Raw genomic sequence first — 19,488 nt, forward strand, 5'->3', positions numbered from 1 at the left:
TAAAAATATACATTACAATGAAAGAAGAAGCCTGCCCAACACAAATGTGTATATAAAATATAGAACACAACAATTCTCTGTGGTCATGGCATAAATATTTCATTATTTTAAGCTTATAACCACTGCATTATTCATCCTTTCCCATAACAACAATTCTTCACAAATTCAACTTTTAAAAATCCACCATAATTCACTTTCTTATACATAAACACAAAACAGAAAACTTTTTGTTGTTAATTAAAAAAAATTTACAGTGATACAACTAGTTGACTCAATGTCTCAGGAAAACCTACTAAAATATTTTCATTCTATTGTATGGCATTGTGTTTGAGCAATTAGTGTTCTTGATAAACAATACCACTTCCACCTAAATGACAAATTAACAGCATAGAATAACCACTGCAATTAATTTATCTTACGTAATTGAGTCCTTGGTAAAAAGAGACTGTGTCTTTCTGTAGGAAATGTTTTGTTAATACAAAAAAACAAAACAAAACAAAAATATCTGCATGAAATTAAAACGACACTAAAATAAAAAATAAAAATTGAATGGAAAGGAATGTAGATAAAAGCAAAATCAAACAGTGTCAATCAAATTTTTTTCAGGAACTTAAAACGCCATCAAATTTAAAGCCCTGTTGAAACAAAACATCATGACAGCATATAATAACATGAGCAGATGATATTGCATCATATAAAAAGACTAATGAAATTAATAGAGAAACATGATATATGAAACTACCCTCCAATCTTTATTATTAATTCATACAAACTATTACCAACTCACTGGATTATTGAAAAACAGGTTTAAGAAAGTTGATAAACATAATTGCGGATATACATAGATTGCCTTTTAAACACAATACATTTTCATAGTCACTGAATTTTGTAATAACTCACTGATGCAGCTATCGTAATACAAAATGTAAACTTTTTTCATATTGCTACAACAAGACACTAAAAGAAAGTCTCAGGGAATATATCATTCAACAATCAACTAAAACAACAAGTATAGGAAATGGTGCTTAACCTACAAACAAAAGAGCAAAACAAACATAAACTTGTTATGACATCATCATTACATAGGATGGTTATATATATAGAAATAAAAACAAGGCAACATTATTTCACATTTTATACCCTTATGCATCATAGCTTTATGAGGTGCAGGATAACATTATAGGTATAGAAGATTAAACTTGTGACCAAAAATGGGCCATAAACACAAAAACAATAACTTGTTTCTTTTCTATTCTATAAAGAAGGTAATATCCAATTTTAAAATTCTTTGAAAGCAACAAGTATTTTTTTAAATATATATTTAAGTACTTTTCAGGAGATTTTCTTTTTCTAAGGTTATTAAAGGAATTTAAGAAATGGTCACCCTGGTTCAGGCATTTCTTGAATGGCCTGGTGTTGTTGGGTATGAAATACTGAAACAATACTTGGGAATTAAAGTGGATGGTTTTTACCAAATTATTCCACTAGGGATATGTTTGCCTCAATACCAGAAAAAGACAACAGGGCAATGGATTAAGGATGAAAAACAAGATATTTCTTGTGTGATGTATATGATGCTGATAAGTCATATATGCAATAAAAAGTATGGGTACTAGGTAGTTAAGCATTAAAATATTTTTTTTTTGAGAATTGGCCCAACACAGCCTGCATTAATTTTAAAAATAAAAACAAACTTTGCAGTATATATTACCAATAAGGTAATATATACTGCAAGGGCGTCTTTATGATCTTTTAAAAAATAATCATTTCAATCCGTAATAATACTTTATTTGAAACAATAAAATCCTTTTAAATTTGTTTCCAAATAGTTTCCTATCGCTTTATTGAATTGAAAATTGTTTCGTAATCGTTCCAAATAGTTTAGAAAAAAACAGCATTGTAGAAAGCAATAGTCGTAAATCGTTTAAAAATCAGGAAAACAGGATTGTGTAGAGCAAAGAGATCTACGGCCATCATGTAGATTGAAACTGCATGAATACACAATTTTGCTAGTCCTTTCAGAGTAATTAACCTTGCGTAAATTTTGATGACATCTGTGGAAGTGAAAAAGGTTTGTCTAAAAATAGTTTCACGTTGCTTCGGGGAAAGAATTTGTCTCAGATTTTTTTGTAATTCGTTTCTAAATTTGCTTTGTAAATGATTTTTAAAAATGATGATACGATCTTGAAACAATCATGATCATTTCAATTCATAATAAATATAAAACGATGGTGGAGATAATCCCTAATGTTTCTTAGCCTACTAAAAAGTCAGATTTTTGTCAATATTACTTCGTCTATTAACAAAATGACTCAGAGTGGCTCGTTAGAATATTTTTCCCTGAAATTTCAATATAGATGTTTTTCCCTGCGAGACATCATGAAAAAGACCCTTTTTTGCCTGAGTTTATACACAAAGATACTATTTTTCCCTGGGTTGTCCGAATCATCATCATCATCATCATTCTCGGCTTAACGTCCGTTTTCCATGCTAGCATGGGTTGGACGGGGTATATTAATGACCCTCTTCCAATCTGATCTAGACTGTGTTAGATCTAAACTCAACTTCCTCTCTATCAAGTTTGTCCTTATAACCTCCTGCCAAGTCTTTCTCGGTCTGCCTCTGGGCTTTGCCCCAGGAACTATCAAGTCTCTACACTTTCTTACCCAATTATCCTCCTCCATTCTTTCCAAGTGCCCCAGCCAATTCAATCTTCTTATCTGGATAACATCTTTAATTCTACAGAGACTTAGCCTGCTTCTTAGCTCATCTGAACTCTTTCTGTCTCTCAGACTGGCATTACACATCCACCTAACCATTCTCATATCATTCCTTTCTAAACGGTCAAGATCTTCCTGCTTCACTGCCCATGTCTCACTACCGTACAACATAACACTTCTTACACAGGCCTCATACAACCTACCTTTTACCTCAATTGACAGGACTCTGCTAGTCAATAAAGGAAGTAACTCTCTAAACTTTTTCCAAGCAGAACCTATCCTGCAAGTAACACTTCTTCCAACACCCCCTTCACTGCCCAACATATCACCTAAGTAACAGAAGTTCTTAACTATCTCTAACGAGCCACTGTTGTACATCATTAAAGCTGGAAATACATCATTCCCTATAATCTCACCTTTGCAACGCTTGCATACAAACTGTATGCCAGCTCTTAACCTTCCATTAATACTACTGCACTTCGAACTGAGAAAGAATGTTAAACCTTACTGGAACTTACAAAACATATCATCTCTTTAATGCAGTAACTTTCGAAAATGATATGTTACAAAGTAAGAAAGTAAAAGAGTTGTAAATAGAATACAACAAAATGTAACAAACAAAAAGAAATTCATATGGTCATTTAAGTCATTTAAGCTTTCTCTTTACAAAGAAATATGCAGCAACAAAACATTCTTAAATAGGAGAAAAAAACTTCCCTGAGTTTTCCCTGACTTAGAAAAAAGTTCCCTGAGTTTTCCAGGTTCTCCCTGAGTTTTGCCAAAAAGGGTACTTTTCCAGGTTTCCAGGGTCACTCTGAACCCTGGAATAGTCCCTAAATGACCTTACAAAGCATAAAAGTTGCTACATTTCACTTCAATCACACACAATCTAGAATGACGAAAATGTTGCTTTAAACCTAAAATGGTGATAAACAACTTCAATGGTTATATTTTACAGTATTTTGTTCTAAAATGTTAAGAAACATCCCTACAAAGGTTAAATATGTCCTTTTTTGTTCTATATTGTTGAGGAAACATTGTTACGAAGGTCAGATATGTTGATCTTCTATCTAGGCGATTACTAATAAGAATCACTTGGTGGTGGGGTTTTAATTGCGTTGAACCAGTATCATTGGCAATTCGTAAAGTAAATAATTAAAGTAAATAATTGAAGTAAATAATTTGGTAATTTTATTGATAATCTTGAAAATGATAGATTGCCCGAAGACCATCCCAGCCAAATAAGATTTAAATTTGGAGATAGTGAAGCAGTTCGTTCTATGAAAAGAGTGTTCTTACCTGTAATTATTGGCTCAAAAGAAGTTTATCTGGAGACAGAATTGTCCCAAACGAAATTCCTTTGTTACTGAGTCAAATTTAAAATTTACCACTACAGGTCACTATTGCATTCCTTTCAACAACAATATAATAGAGATGGATGGAAAGAGACACTTGTTACCCCAGGTTGCCTTTGTTTGTGCAAGTACAAAATCAAGAAAAAGTTAGATTATCAAACTTCATCGTCAATTTTGCCATCCAAGTGCTGAAAAATTAAAATCTCTCATCAAAGCATCTAATTCCTTCTTAAATGATTGAAGTGAAGTTATGAAAGTCATCGATGAAGTATCAAACTCTTGTGAAGTGTGCATCAAATACAGAAAACCAAGACCGCACCCTATTGTTGGCTTACCAATGTCATCAGAATTTCACGAGTGTGTGGCTCTTGATCTTGTGCAACTTTCGCAATCATTATGGTTTATCCATATCATAGATGTTTTACCGGATCTTTATCAGCAAAATTGACAAAGATGAAAGACAAAGATGTAGATACAGATATTATTTTTGAAATTTGGTTAGCCCGATATGGTCAACCAAGGAAGTTTCTAGCTGATAAAGGTGGAGAATTTGTTAACAAAGTGTATGAAGAAATGTTTGAGCAGTTTAACATAGAGTTTTCAACAACTGCAGCTGAAAGTCCTTGGTCAAATGGACTATCTGAACGACACAATGGTATGATTAAGGAAATGCTGAATAAAATATGAAGACAGAAAATGTACACACAATCGCGCACTATTCTGGGCTATAAGTGCAAAGAATTCTTTATCAAACAACAAGGGATTCTCACCGAGTCAACTTGTTTATGGTAAAAATCAGGACTATTCCTGCATCCTAACTGATCATTTGCCAGTTATGAATGACACAGTTTCAAGCAAAACCGTGGCCCATAACCTTGCTGTAATGCAAGCATCACAAAGAGTCTTCGAGCATATTTGAAGAGCATTGAGGCATAATGTTCAGTGTTACAATGATGAGCGATATATTAATGGAGATAGAGTTTTCTATAAGAGAAAAGACAGTGAAAAATGGCATGGACCAGGCTCTGTAATTGGATATGAGAATAAGCAAAGTCCTTGTAAAACATGGTGGAAGTTACGTTAAAGTACACATGTGTCGCTTGCAGAAGTTGGACCAAGTTTTGCATTCACAAAAACCTTTACAAGAAACGGAAATGAGTACGGAAGTGACAACTACACAAGTGAACAATTGTATTCTGCTTGAATGTGATGATGTTTTTGGTGAATATGTTGGATCAGATGATTTTGACAGTAACAATACAGAAGAACCAGAAAATTAGAAAACAACAAATTTACAAACAACAAAAGAAACAACATCAGACGGTGCCTCAATGAATGAAACAATAACACACAAGATGTCAACAAATGAAATCACAACCAATTGAAATGTTAGCAATTTGTCAACAGTCCAAGGAATACCAAAGTTAAAGACAAAAGTCATTTACAAGCTAACTCCCGACAGTGAATGGAAAAGGGGATTAGTCCATAGCAGACCAGCAAAAGTGAGCAGAAAAGGAAAAGAAGGCAGACAGCATGGTAGCTGTTTAAATGTCCAACATGAAGACACAAGTGAAATAAATTGGTTAGATTTCAAAAGATGTGTAACTGGCACCCTGTTGTTGGGACAAACGAAACTGAAGACATACTATTTTCGACTAAAGCAACTGTTACAGATGAGGTCCTAAATGCAAAGTATAAAGAATTACCCAATTGGGAAGACAACAAAGTTTTCTCCACCATAGAAGATAAGGGTCAACTGCAATAACCACAAGATGGGTGGTCAGAACAAAGAATATAGAGGGATACAAAACAGTTAAAGCTCATTTGGTCATAAGAGGTTTCAAAGAAAAAGAGGACTCCCCAACTTTTCAAAAGAAATTCTTCGCATTGTACTTACAATGTTAGCAACCTTTGAATGGGAATATCACATCTTAGATGTCAAGACAGCATTTCTTCAAGGCAACCAGTTTGACAGAGAGGTTATCATAAAGCCCGCAAAGGAAGCAAATACAACAGGTGTGTTTTGGAAACTAAATAAAGTTGTATACAGCCTTGCTGGTGCTTCAAGAGCTTGGTATATATACATGTGAAGGAAGAGCTAATTGGCTTGGGGTTGAGAATTCTTTATTTGATGAAGCATTATTTTATTGGATTTAAGACGACTGCTGCAAAGGACTAATTGTAATACATGTTGATGATTTTCTATGGGGAGGATCCCATGATTTTTAAGTGAAGGTCATTTCGCCTATCAGAGAAACTTTTCTCATTGGATCTGAAGATTACTCCAATTTCAAATATGTTGGTGTCAATATACAACAATCTAATGGCCACCAAAAGAACTATGTGGTAGGTATGGAACTGGTGAAGAACAATCAAAGTTCCGCTGCATATGTGGGCAACTAAACTTGATGTCATTGCAATCAAGGCCTGAAATTTCATTTGATGTGTGCCAGCTAAGCACAAAACTAAACTGTGCAGTAGTTGATAATGTCATGAGAGCCAATAGTGGTAAAGAAGTTGAAATTGGATTAAGCTTCCATTACAACTGATTTTATACTTTGATGCTTCATTTGGGAAGCTTCAAGATGGCAGCTCTCAAAGTGGAATTTTCATTTTCCTGAAAGGTGTTGAGAATCTTATAGCACATATCACATGGCAGTCTGAAAAGATTAGGAGAGTTGCGCGTAGCACTCTTGCTTCTGAGACACTAGCTCTTGTTAATGGTATTGATACATGCATATGGGTGAAGAATGGGATAAATGAAGTGTTGAATACTAATCTAGAAGGCATTTTATGTCATACAGATAACAAATCATTGTTCGAATCTGCCCATTCAACAAATTCTATGGAAGACAAATGGTTAAGGGTTGATATGGCTTCCCTTAGACAGAGTATCAATCAGAAAGAGATTGAATTGAAGTGGATTTCTACCAAACATCAGATAGCAGACGTGTTAATAAAACAATAATAACGAAAATAATTTTATAATGAAATGATTTGAAACGAATCAGAAAATAAAGAAACAATTTCCAGGTGATTTGAAACGATTTTATGACAAAAATGTCATACATACTGAGAATGGTTGTATCATAAACAAACTTTGAAAATGTTGCTTTACAATTTGCTCAATGTTTGGTAAGGTGTGCAAGTCGTAGGAAGAAAACTATAAACTTTATTTATGAAGTCACCTCCACTCACCTTTATGTATATTTTGATAATCTTCATCTATAATAGTCTACTTTGTCTGTCTGTGGCATTTACAAAATGGATTATATTTTCTGCAAGTTCTTAAGTCTAGAAAACATCATCTATAAAACTGTTCTGTAATTTACCGAACTAGAATGTTAAAAAAATATTGGATGTCAGTTATTTTTACAGTGCGGGTAACTAGGAAACACCTGGGACCAAAATGGGACTAATTTTATAAAACTTGGCTAAGCACAGGTTGACAACGTCATCAAAAAACATTTAAACCCTAATATTTCTTGAACTATTCATTGAAAGCACATTATCCTATACATTTTCTTGGTCAGCATTTCTAGCTCTACACAATCAAGGCAACAGATAGACAATTTCTAAAAAAAACGTTTTTGCACTTTGGTGTCTCTGCTGATGTCAGCAAAATGTTTAAGTCTTTATACCTCCCCAACTGTTTGTGAAAGCATGTGATCAAATATATTATTTTTGTCAGAATTTCAAGCTTTTTACAATACATAGAACAATTAAACAAATTAAAAAAAATTGTGTATCGACATGACATCATAAAAAATGACGAATCTTTTGCATTCTTTCTGTGCTCAAGTGTAATTTTCAACATGCCTTATTAACCAGTCTTTTATTAATATAAAAACTGTGTGTGTCCACCTGTAAAAGGCAAAGTAGATGTTCTTTTTCCTTTTATGTAGCCGAAAGATGATCAAATGCTAATTTTGCTGACGTTACCACACGGCGTTAATAACACTAATGTAACATCAATGTCTTAATTCAAATTGATAAAGCCATTACAATGCAGTTTTAATTTTGAGACTAAATAACTTGGAAACAAGTTGTGACATCAGTCATTTTTTATAGTGTGAACGAGAGACAACCTAAGACTGGATAAATTTTCCGTTTGTAATCAAGTTTTGTGACCTATAAATCCGTTATTCTGCCAGAATTTTTTTATCTTTCCAATACTCAAAAAAACCTTTCCGGCTCTTCCGCCGTTTCCCAAACGCCGTCCTTTTAGCACCAAGTCAGTCCTTAAAAATATAACGTTTGCATTGAAATAATTTAACTAGAGCTCTCAGTTTTAGCATGTCATATTTTAACCATCTTCTAAATGTTGATTGCCTCTCACATCACTTAATCGAAGAATTTAACAGCGAAAAAACACAAAATGCTCTGTAATGGAGTTAAATCACAAAGCATTGGCACATTTCACACCTTTCTACTTTTTTACTTAAGTTAGCTAAACCTTCAAGTTAGGGTAAAAACCCACATTTTCCTTATTTGAGCTCTAACAGGTTTATTAAAAGAATTATTATATTTACAAAGCTTTGCAAGGGTTATGTTAGTTTTCAACATTTAGCAAAAAAGATTACCACAAAAAAGATGGGAGGTTGAATGCTATAGCTAGCTATTTTACTTATAAAAATGCTAGCCAGTCTACAATTTATACTTCCCTGTATATTCTCTTTCTGTATCTACAATTTAAGGAACTAAAGTTGAATCTCAATCTTTAATATGTTTAACAGCTCTCCTGACTTCTGTCTTCTTTTTCCTGAATGTATTTGTTTTCGGAACCAAACATTGCTTCACGGCAGCCATATTAGAATTTCTGGTCTCACGAACCAAGGCAATGTACATAGGTTTTATCCACCACATTCGCCGTAGCTCGTGCGTCTTTGGTCATTATCTTTAACATTTGTCAAGTCATAATTAACTAAATATGGTAAGACTAAATCCTTTTATGGCCTTAGTACTAATGTATGAAACCCAGAGATTTTCAAAACAAAATATATCTTAGGGTTTGCACTAAATCATGGACTAGTAGTGGCCATCTTGTGTGTTTAGGTAATATATTTTGCATTTCAATATTTAAACTGCACATTTTTGATTTTCTACTCAAAAAATTAAGTAGCATGAAGTTAATAACTTCATGCTAGCTAATTTTTGAAGTCTTAAAAACACTAGCTTTCACTTAGTGAAAGTTTTCTTTCTTAACTTTTTTCCCACCATTATTTAGTACTACATTTTCTCAAATTAGGCAGCTGGTTAGGAAAAAGAGTTAGCTATTGTGACCTTGCTACGGCTGCACAGAAAAGCCATGCCTGAAATTTTCATTGTTTCACCACCATCAATTAGATGAGTTGCAATGTTACAAAATTCCATATATGTGCGCGCATCCTGACTGGCAAGAAATTAAGGACCGCATAGCCAAATTGAACAAATTGGAATTTTTCTTAACTATTATTTTCTCTGTTTAAGTGCAGACATACCAATTTGAGCATCAGTTTTTTTTACAATACACCTATGATAATTTAATTGTACATGATGTGTTTCTATGCTCTCCATCGTGTTACAAAATCAGAAGAAAGGAGGTAAAAAACATGTTTTTTAAGAGTTTGTTAGAGACGAAAGTGTGTTCTCCAGTTATTTAACTTTCTTCGTATCAATTCCTTCGTATTGATTCCTTTCAAATTTTCAGGAAAGAACGTGTTTTCTCCTTAATAAACTAAATAAGACAAATGTCTTAAAAGTTGCGCTAATTATGCGGAATTATGACATCATGAGTTAGCATTGAGCGAAATTATGGTAACTAAATATTGAAATTTATGTAGAATGTTCAAAATGTGTCAAAGTGAACGGCCAAAAAATATTTTAAACTCTCTATGTCACACCCTCACAGAGCATACACATGACATCTTGAATAATCAATGAGTCTTCTTAGTTCAAATTCAGAAGAACCAATTAAAACTTTAAAAAAAATATTCAAATTCTTAGACAACTTTTAAAGGTCTTTCATATGCAATTAACTTTATTTTTCACAAGAGGTAACCTAAACATTAAACATGGTGCTCCCCAAGGCTCGGTTCTTGGATCTTTATTATTTTTACTTTATAGTCTTAGTGATGCAATCATCTATTCTAAAGTCTTCCATTTTGCTGACAACACGAGTCAGCTATGTTCAAACTATAGTCTTAAAAAAATCCATTGCAAGGTCTGTCAGTGGCATTATTCTGATAACGTACATGCATAGATCAAAAGTCAAAGCACTTTTTTTGACTGGGTGCAAAATGTTGTTTTATTAAAACCAGTCTTTCTCAAAATAGCAAAACTCAATAAATTGTCAATGTTACACTCAAAAAGTGAGACATGTGGGAAGCATTTAAATCAGCCCATTTCCTATCAATCATGCTTGGCTGGTGTACAGCAATTTGGCTCAAATAGGAGATGGAACACCAGTTGAAACTATATGCCATAAAGCAGTCTGGTCCATTGTAAGTGTAACAAGGGCTGTGGGAGGATTAGATGCATGCTCCAAAACTAAATTCACAATAAAAAAATCTTCCCATAAGCTAATTTAAAAAACAATTACATTAGCTATACATATCTTACCAAAAGTTTTCAGTAAAAGAAAGTGGAAATGAGTTATCTTCAATGAAACAAAAAACACTTAATTTACGAATATATTTCAACATTATCATTCATGATGCAATAAAGTTGATGACTTCATCAAAATTTTGTTGTCAAATTTTATATAATATGTCTGATCAAGAGCTATGTTCATGTAAAATTTTATGTCTATGTAAAATTTCATGTCCGTAGCTCTTTTTTTTTCTCAAGATTTATAGGGAGGGAGGCTTGGCATTGGTCCAATCAGTTTTTCAAAAGTCATAATCTTTGTTATATCTATATATAGTTGACGTTATACACATATCACTTTGCCAGGCAACTGTTTGTCATTAAACAATACATATTTTCATAAATCTGTCATATATTAGGAAAGAGGTTATAGCCTAGGAAAAGTACCTTCACCTCATTGACACCTCTGGTCATTGGTATTGCACCAGTCAACACGAAAGAATTATAAACAACAAAAGATGTGTGGAGCAAGATAATAAAATGAGCATTTTGGTGATGTCGTCATCAAATTCGGTGACATATAGAAAAAGAAGCACTAACTTTGAAGCACTAACCTTTTTTAGTAAAAAAAAATTTTTTCAGAATTTTACTCAACATAAAAAAGTGTTGCCATAATTCCAAAAAAAAAATCTTTTTGGAAAATAAAGCTAAATAAAAGTTGGGAAAAACACATAAGAAGTTATTAAAAAAGTGTAAGAGACCTGCGCACGAATAAGGTTAAAGGGACTACGAAAAGTTCAATCCCTGCAATTTCCAAAAAAATGGGTGTCATAAACGGACAAACAAAAAGGTCAAGGTGCAAGAAATTATACACACTTTAGAACCCCATAGATGTCTAGACAACCTGTTTATAAATAATTAATTTGCTATAATGAATTTGATACTTTTTTTTTATTTTTTGTTTCTAAAAAATGAAAATTTTCCTTCAGTATTCTTTTTGGCTGTAAAATAGGCTACGGTCTGTAAAGTGAAATAAATATCAGTAAATTGAAAATTTGTTTAAAGAGGGAACAGAGACAACACAAGGAGCTGTATTTGTTATGCTTATGTTACTAGCTTCAAAAAGAAAAGTCTAATACCTCTAAAAAGATTTAAAAGTCGTTGTTGTTCCTTAGACCGGCTTTATATACAATAAACTTAAATATTTTGAAGCATTTAGCAAGCTATAGCTAGTTTAAAAGATTCGAAGTTTTTTTTTTAAAAAGTTTGAGTTAAAAGCAAGTTAAGTACTTATATCGAATAAATCATGGATATCCAATATATGTAGGGAACTTTACAGTCATTTTCAGTTATACTTGGATGCCCAATATGAGATTTAAAAAGATTTAAGTTGTTGGTTTTGTCCTCAATGATCATAAAACTTTCCCACCAACTCTACTTTTGTGTAAGTTGCCAGTGATCAAAAACTATTCACCATTAGCTTGACTTTCGTGTATAAGTCACCAAAGTCGAAAGCCGTTTCGTAGCCCCTTAAAGTAAAAGCTGCTGCATTTTTAACACATGCTGACCTAGAATATGAAATGACTGGTAATATGACTAGCACAACCAATGGGAAATTAGTCCTAGAAACACCACTGAAAGCCCCAGCAGCAATTTATAGAGTATTTTGATTACCCTTTATGTATGTATAGTGTATGTTAATTTAGGTGGTGCAACAACTTGAGGAGCATGGGTTGGGATATTGACAGATTTCCAGAAGGGGAGGTGAATTTGGAGCTGATTTGTTGCATTTGTACTTGTATATTAGAAGATCCTGTAGAGTCACCATGCCGCCACGTGTTTTGTTCACAATGTATTAAAACATGGTTATCCAATCAAAAATCGTGTCCGCATTGTCGCGCTGCGGTTCATAAAAGAGACCTTCAATCAGTGGTGCCACTTTTAAAAAACATTATCAGTAAACAACGTATTTTTTGCGATAACAAAGAAAGAGGCTGTACTGAGATCGTTCCTCTGGAAAGTTTGGTAAGCCATGTTGCAGTGTGTCAACATGGATTAGTATCCTGTTCAAATGATGGTTGTCACACAAAAATTATGAGAAAAGACTTAAAAGCACATTCAGAAGTCTGTTTGAAACGTACAGTACTGTGCGAAGACGGCTGCGATATGTTTCTGAAACTTGGGGAACGAAATAACCACAATTGTGTGCAAGCTCTACGGGCTCATTTTCAAGGTATGCTACCATAATGTTAAATTCTTACATGTGCAGAGAGAAATTTTATTTCTTTGAATAAACGTAAGGTTATGACAAGGGTGAGATCTTTTTAAAATCGTAAAGATTAATGTTAGTTATTAAAAATTGGTTGTGTTTGTCAAACTTCAAAAGGCATACACCAAGCAGTAGTTTTTTTGACATTGTCTTGCAAACATTAACGCCGCTTAAGTTAGATATAAGTTTGTTGTTGTTATTGTTGTTTTTATTGTTATTGTTGGTGTTATTGTTGTTGTTATTGCTGCTGTTGTTGGTTTAGTTGTTGTTGTTGTTGTTTCTCTTATGATTGATTTTTATATTTACGGAGATGCTTTTATTCACAGTATTTACATATCATAGAATAATTTACCAGATTAGTGTCTAAACTGTTTTATTTACACAATACTTATTTGATACGTATTTTCGTTTAGATGTTCAGAATGAAATGTTAACCAGAATCTCCAAGTTGGAAGAGCTGGTCAATGTTTTAGTTTCCAAGAACGGCGTGAATCCCCCACGAAGTTTATCAAGATCAAACAACTTGGCAGCCCAAGAAACGTACAACTGCGTTCCATATCGCATCCCTTCTCCGCACCGTTCCTACGAAAGTCGGCCTCCTCCATATACGGTGTTTCCCGACGAGGACGTAAGTGCGACCATAAATTTGACTGGTTACTCTATTGAAAACCACGAGTTTTCTGATTCAGTTGAATCAGTTGAGTCGGATAACGTTGTGAGTGATGCGTTACCACGAGTTGCTCGTCCCCAACGAGATTCTTCAAACGAAAGGGAAATGTCGCCAGTGTACGATCACTTGGACAGAAACAATCGTTCTCATTTTCACGTCAGTAGAGAAGAACGCCGGCGTGACGTACATCGAGAGCGACAGCGCTCTCGTTCGCCACATTCACGAAGACCTTTAGATACAACTTACACGCGAAATCGTGTAAGCAATAGTTATCGTGTTGAGCGAGAAAATCGAGACAACCGAGATAATCGGATTGAGCGTCAAAACAGAACATACGATTATAACGAACGACAAAACAGACGTCAGACAGACGGCAGCCACAACGGCCAAGACGAACAACCTTTAGTTTTGAGGATCGGTGTGTCGCAAACAGTGTCGGATAGTTCCAGTTCTTCTTCGTCTTCAGATACTGACACAGATTAGATTTGATAAAACAGGCATTTTTGACGAAACACATTTTAAAAGCGCGTTTCAGCCTGTTCAATAATTCGTTCAAGTGATTCTCGAAAAGAATTGTGTTGTTTGTTTCTTTTTGTTTATAAGTACGAAATATTTTGCTATGTTTATTTAAGTTGTGGATGTTTAGTGTTTATATTTTGTATATAGGAAAGAGAGAAAAATATTTTTTGGTAAAAAAATTGCTTCTGACTTGCGATAAAGATTCTATGTAAATAGAATGTGTCGGGTCTTATATAATACTAGTCGTTAGCCCGTGGAAAAATCCACGAGTTCGCCCGTCGCAGCTAAGCTACCATTTTGCGTGACAGACAGACGCACGGACGGACAGACGTATACGGGCATTATGATATAGATAAAACTTGTTCGTTCGTTCCCCATGTAGATGTACCTTTATAATGCAGTAACCTGAAGATTAGGTTCATTGCACTAATCACTGCCCGAGTAAAGTAAAATCCCAGTTGAAGCTTTAATATAAACCCAAGTTATCATTTTTACAAATTCCTTTCATTCGGATGCAAACGTTACCATGAGGTAGATACCGTTGACATACCATGATGGAAGTGTGTGTATAATAACATTTGCACGAAATTCGTTTGTAGACAGTCGGAATATTAAAATTAATATGTACGTAGTAACGCTTCAAAGCCGTACTCAACCTGGACTGTTTGCAGCGCAGTAACACTTAATGCAGAGTAAATTATAGAAAAATCTTTTATTCTAAAAGTCAGCAAGACTTGGAACCCAGAATCTAACTCAAACTCAGGCCTCGTTGGGGTTTCTCCGTGAATATCACTTACTTTTCAGAAACCTCAAAGAATCGCTGGAAATTTTTAAAAAGATCACGCTATCTTGGCTATTGTTTTATTTCTTCACACCGCTGAGATATTAACCTGCTTTTCGGACGTAACATTTTTTCAACACTAAAAAGTAAAAAATCCCAAACGCAACTGTATCTAGAGCCTGCACGGTCGTTAACGGGTTAAGTTTAGGTTTAATTGCAAGGTCTTTCAAGATCACCCAATTCAGTGTGCAGGTGATGTGTGCCGTATAGATTTGGTCTGAAATTCATGTCGCGAAAAGGTCAACATCTTTGTCTTAGCTAATCCGCCTCATTGTGCATCTTAAATATCCCTTACCATTACACATGCGCAACACCCTTGTTGTCCTGTCCATATGAATTTTTCTATGTAGAGACGTTATCATGGGGAGGCCAACATCGTTGCCCCCACAAAGTTTATCATAAGAGAGCCTTGGAATGGTGTTGATAAATTCTCTTTCCAGTTAGAAAGGAAAAAGATAGTAGCCTAAATGCGATTGTGCATTAGGAGTCATGACAACAAATATATCACATAATCATGTAGCATAATTTGACGTCAAATGAGAACATATATATATGGTGAAAATATTTTATAGTATCATTCGTGACCAACAGTTTTACAAGATGAGACTTCCAAGACCAAAACTGTTTAAGAAACGTAAAATAAAGAAAGAGAGAACAGGATTGTTCTCATTATGGCAAAGTTTTTTTGCACTTTTAACGTGTTGTACCAGCAGTAATGCAAATAAACAACAGAAGAGACGGAGACGCAACAAAATTGATGTTGTCGTGTGTCCTTCAGAATCATCAATGAAAGAAGTTGAAGTACCTGCAGATCAAACAAGTGAATTGACCAAGCAAGCAGCTGTGCCTTTAGACCCTGAGAAGAAAAAGACGAAAAGTCGCGGAGTTAAGAGAAGTAACAAGTCTGAAAAAAAGGTCGAAGTTGATCCAGGTGCGAATGCAGTGGTAATTGGTAGGGTTGTTAGTCAAAAGGAAGTACCAGTCAATAAACTTGTGGTAGAAGATCGAGGATGTAAAAGTGGAGATCTAGGATGTAAAAGTGAAGTGAAGATTAACAAAGAGAACTCAATCGAGAGCTCTACCGGTAGTAATGTATTGATATCTCAAGAGAAAGAGAGTGATGCAAAAATGGAGATTGAAATACATGAAACTGGTGGCATGGCGTCAGAAAAAAACCACGTTAAGACAGAAGTTAACCAAGTAAGTGCTGTTGTCAAGAGAAAAATCAATATCGTAGTGGGAAACGTGAAGGATAATACACGCTCCATTAACACTAAAGGTGGTAACGTGGATGGATTGAAAAGTGAAATCGTAAGTAACGATGGTAATGACAGGGCGAAAATCGAAACAAAAAAAATCAACAGTGCCGGAGCATTTAAAAACAAAGTGTTGGACTTTGATCAGAAGATGCTAACTAAGAAAAACGAAGACCAACAAAAGATGAAGGTAGCATATGACAAAGAAAACGGTAATAGAAATTCTGTTCTAATTGACAAATGTTCCATCAATCTGCAATCGGTTGAGGTTTTCAATGATACTGTCTTGATAAAGGAGGACAATCTTGTTACAGATTTTGTGCAAGATGTTTTGTCCCGAGCAATGGGTGATTTGCAAACAAAAAATGACCACGACAAGGACATGGTTTGTAAGCAAAAATCAACCGAAGGCTTGGATGGAGGAAGCTCACATGTTGCTAAATTGATAAATCTGAACAAGAATTCAGTTGTTAAAACTGAGAAAAGTTCTGACACTTTGGAATCAATTGAAGTTTTGAACGAGACTGACTTGAATGAAGAAAACAATCTAATCACAGGTTTTGTGCAAGGTGTCTTGTCACAAGCAGCTCTTCAGTTGCAGATGGAGTATGCGGTTGAACAAGATGCCGTTTGCAAGAGCGAGTCTGTCGAAAGTTTCGAGGGAGGAATACCACAAGCCTTAGGATCGATGAATATGAATATGGATGATGATGTTGCAAAAACCAACCCGCTAACAAAGGAGAAATACATATGCCTTGCGTCGAAACCACCATGCATGGATAAAATGTACGACGTGGCAGATATTATGCCGGCAACGAAAAAGTCATTGCGTAAAATAGATGTAAGTATATTGCGTTTTATCTTCAAACAAAATCTTTTAAAAATAATGACCAAACATTTTTTTAATAAAATCCTAAAAATGCTTCTTAATTCATAGATGTGTAAAGATGAAAAGCGTTCAGGTATCCGACAAAAATCACCGATTCGTCGTCAACCAAAGCCGCCACATCGCTATTTTCGCTTAAACGACACGTACGAATCTTTCATTATGTCAGTGAAAACAGAAGAAGATTTTCAAGTGGATAAAGTGCTTTACACTATCCACGAGGATGAAGAGCTTGATTGTGATGAAACAACCTCAGTATCATCCTGCGATAAACCAGAAGAAGACGACAGTGGTGTCATTATTAATCGTGAAGGGAGTTTGACAGTATGCAGAAGTGATGTTTTGTGTGTAATCCCCGAGATAAACGAAGAAGAAATTGAAGAAGAAACGACAGTCGTAAATTTCATTTTGGATGAGGAAACTGATGAAAACCTTCTCAGCGTGATAAGAATGCAAAGGCAAAAGTATATCGAAGGAAGATTTCCAACTGTTGCGATTATGGATGTGATTGAAGAAGAAAAAGAAATAGAGGATGACGGTGATGATGATGATGATGATGATGATGATGATGATGATGATGATGATGATGATGATGATGATGATGATGATGATGATGATGATGATGATGTTGGTGAAAATGCGGAAATATCTGATGATGACAAAAATAAGAAGAAAAACGATGAGGAGGGCGGATACAATGGAACAGTAATGGATGAGATTATTAAAGAGAATGGTGATGTGATAGATGAGGAGGAAGGAGAAAATGAAGTTACGAATGATAGTAAACAGCAAATAGAAGTCGAACAAGTTGTCATGTGTCCATTCGATGACATGTTGATGGAGGACAGAATGATGGAGGAGAGCGTGATGGAGAAGAGTGTGATAGAGGAGGGCGTGATGGAGCAGAGCATGATGAGGGATTTTGTGATTGAGGAGGGTGTGATGGAGGAGAGCGTGACTGAGGAGAGTGTGATTGGCACGCTTCCTCAGTTACTTTAAACACTACCGCAACCGTATCCGTATGTTTATAAGAGCTTTTCTGTCATTACTTCAAGACAAGCAAACAGCAAGGCTGATGCAACGCATTAGCAAAACGAAAGTTTACTAGAAAAGATAGAGACTGCTTAAAGAAAGAATTATGTAATGTACAGAAAACGTTTATAAATAGCTGACCCGGCTAGTGAAATATAACATTAACAAAGTGAATTTTACCAAGAAAAGAGAGACTGCTTTTAGAAAGAAATGTGTAATGTACAGAAAAACATATACGAAAAGTTGACCCGGCTAATGAAATAAAAAAATAGCAAAATGAAAGTTTACCAAGAAAAGAGAGACTGCTTTTAGAAAGTAAAACATCACAATTATATTATGTAACTTAAAACAACGGATGCGGTTTGTGATCTAGTCATGTTTTTGTTTTGTCTATTACCTAAACTCCCTCTTGCGAAAAAACGAGTCGAGCTCGTATGAAAGACCTTTGAAAGTTGCCTGAGAATCTTATATTTTTTTAAAAACTTGTTGATTTTGGAGATATAGGTTTTAAAAGGTTCACTATTTATGCAAAGTTATGACATCATTAACTACGATCATGTTCATAATAGTTTTGGAAAAACCACTTTCCCCCTCCCCCCACTCTTCAGTGTTGGTTGGAGGTCTTATCCAGAGTCGCCGGCAGTATTTTGGGGCACAAATCAACACAAAATCAACACTGACTGTAGGGGGAGAGGGGTAAAACTCTGAAAAAGCCTCAAAGGCCGTTTTTCCAATAATTTATGAACATGATTGTAGCTCCGAAACATGTTACTCTTCTATCAAGCATAATTATAGTAACCAAACATTAAAATTGATGTAAATATTCAAAACACCATATGGAATGGCAAAAAACATTTTTAACCCTCTATATACCTTGTAAAACCGTTGAATACAACACCACAAAAAGCTAGTTCATGATATCATGCATAATTAATGGCTCCTAAATCTCAATCAGACTCGATCAAGTTTTTTTTAAAAATATACGAAATCCTAGAAAACAGTTCAAACGTTTTTCATATAACATATTAACTTGTTTTTCTCGCAGGAGATAAGTTAACTTAAGAGACTCTCCATACAAAAAAATGAATTTCAAGCAAATCGGAAACCTTTGTTTTACTAGACCCAACTTTTTACTTGCACCTACAAACCTTGTCATTAAGAGATTGCAAATTTCAAATTTCTTGAGCCAAAGTAATTACGTAACCTAGAATTTTAAACATGTAAATGGTCGCAACCCTAAACACCTATTTTTTATGGGAGGAGGGCGTAATATTTAATGTCTTAACCGTTTTTAATGCTTTATATTTCTTGCCCTAACTTTTATCTGGTGTTACGGTGATTAGACCAGAGTTTGGGTGTTACGGTGATTAGAC

At 34.6% G+C, this 19,488-nt stretch overlaps 1 protein-coding gene across 1 annotated transcript; it reads left to right on the top strand.

Moving 5' to 3' along the window:
• Positions 1 to 12,348: 12,348 nt before the first annotated feature.
• LOC130648428 (phosphatidylinositol 4-phosphate 5-kinase-like) lies at positions 12,349 to 18,792 on the top strand. The gene is made up of 7 exons (XM_057454481.1): positions 12,349 to 12,875; positions 13,325 to 14,062; positions 14,700 to 14,775; positions 15,090 to 15,156; positions 15,292 to 15,380; positions 15,514 to 17,038; positions 17,135 to 18,792. Exons 1-7 carry the CDS (start codon positions 12,371 to 12,373, stop codon positions 18,080 to 18,082), a joined length of 3,948 nt encoding a protein of 1,315 aa, XP_057310464.1. The 5' UTR covers positions 12,349 to 12,370; the 3' UTR covers positions 18,083 to 18,792.
• The last annotated feature ends 696 nt before the right edge of the window (positions 18,793 to 19,488 follow it).

This window comes from Hydractinia symbiolongicarpus, chromosome 7 (genome assembly GCF_029227915.1).
Source record: "Hydractinia symbiolongicarpus strain clone_291-10 chromosome 7, HSymV2.1, whole genome shotgun sequence".
NCBI lineage: Eukaryota > Metazoa > Cnidaria > Hydrozoa > Anthoathecata > Hydractiniidae > Hydractinia > Hydractinia symbiolongicarpus.

Bases quoted from the DNA above. Each gene is read 5' to 3' on its own strand.
- LOC130648428 (XM_057454481.1), top strand. From the start codon at position 12,371: ATGGGTTGGGATATTGACAGATTTCCAGAAGGGGAGGTGAATTTGGAG. The intron at 14,063-14,699 runs AGATTTGATAAA...ATTCGTTTGTAG, and splicing joins TTCAGATACTGACACAGATT to ACAGTCGGAATATTAAAATT. The intron at 14,776-15,089 runs GTAACACTTAAT...GGTTAAGTTTAG, and splicing joins CCTGGACTGTTTGCAGCGCA to GTTTAATTGCAAGGTCTTTC.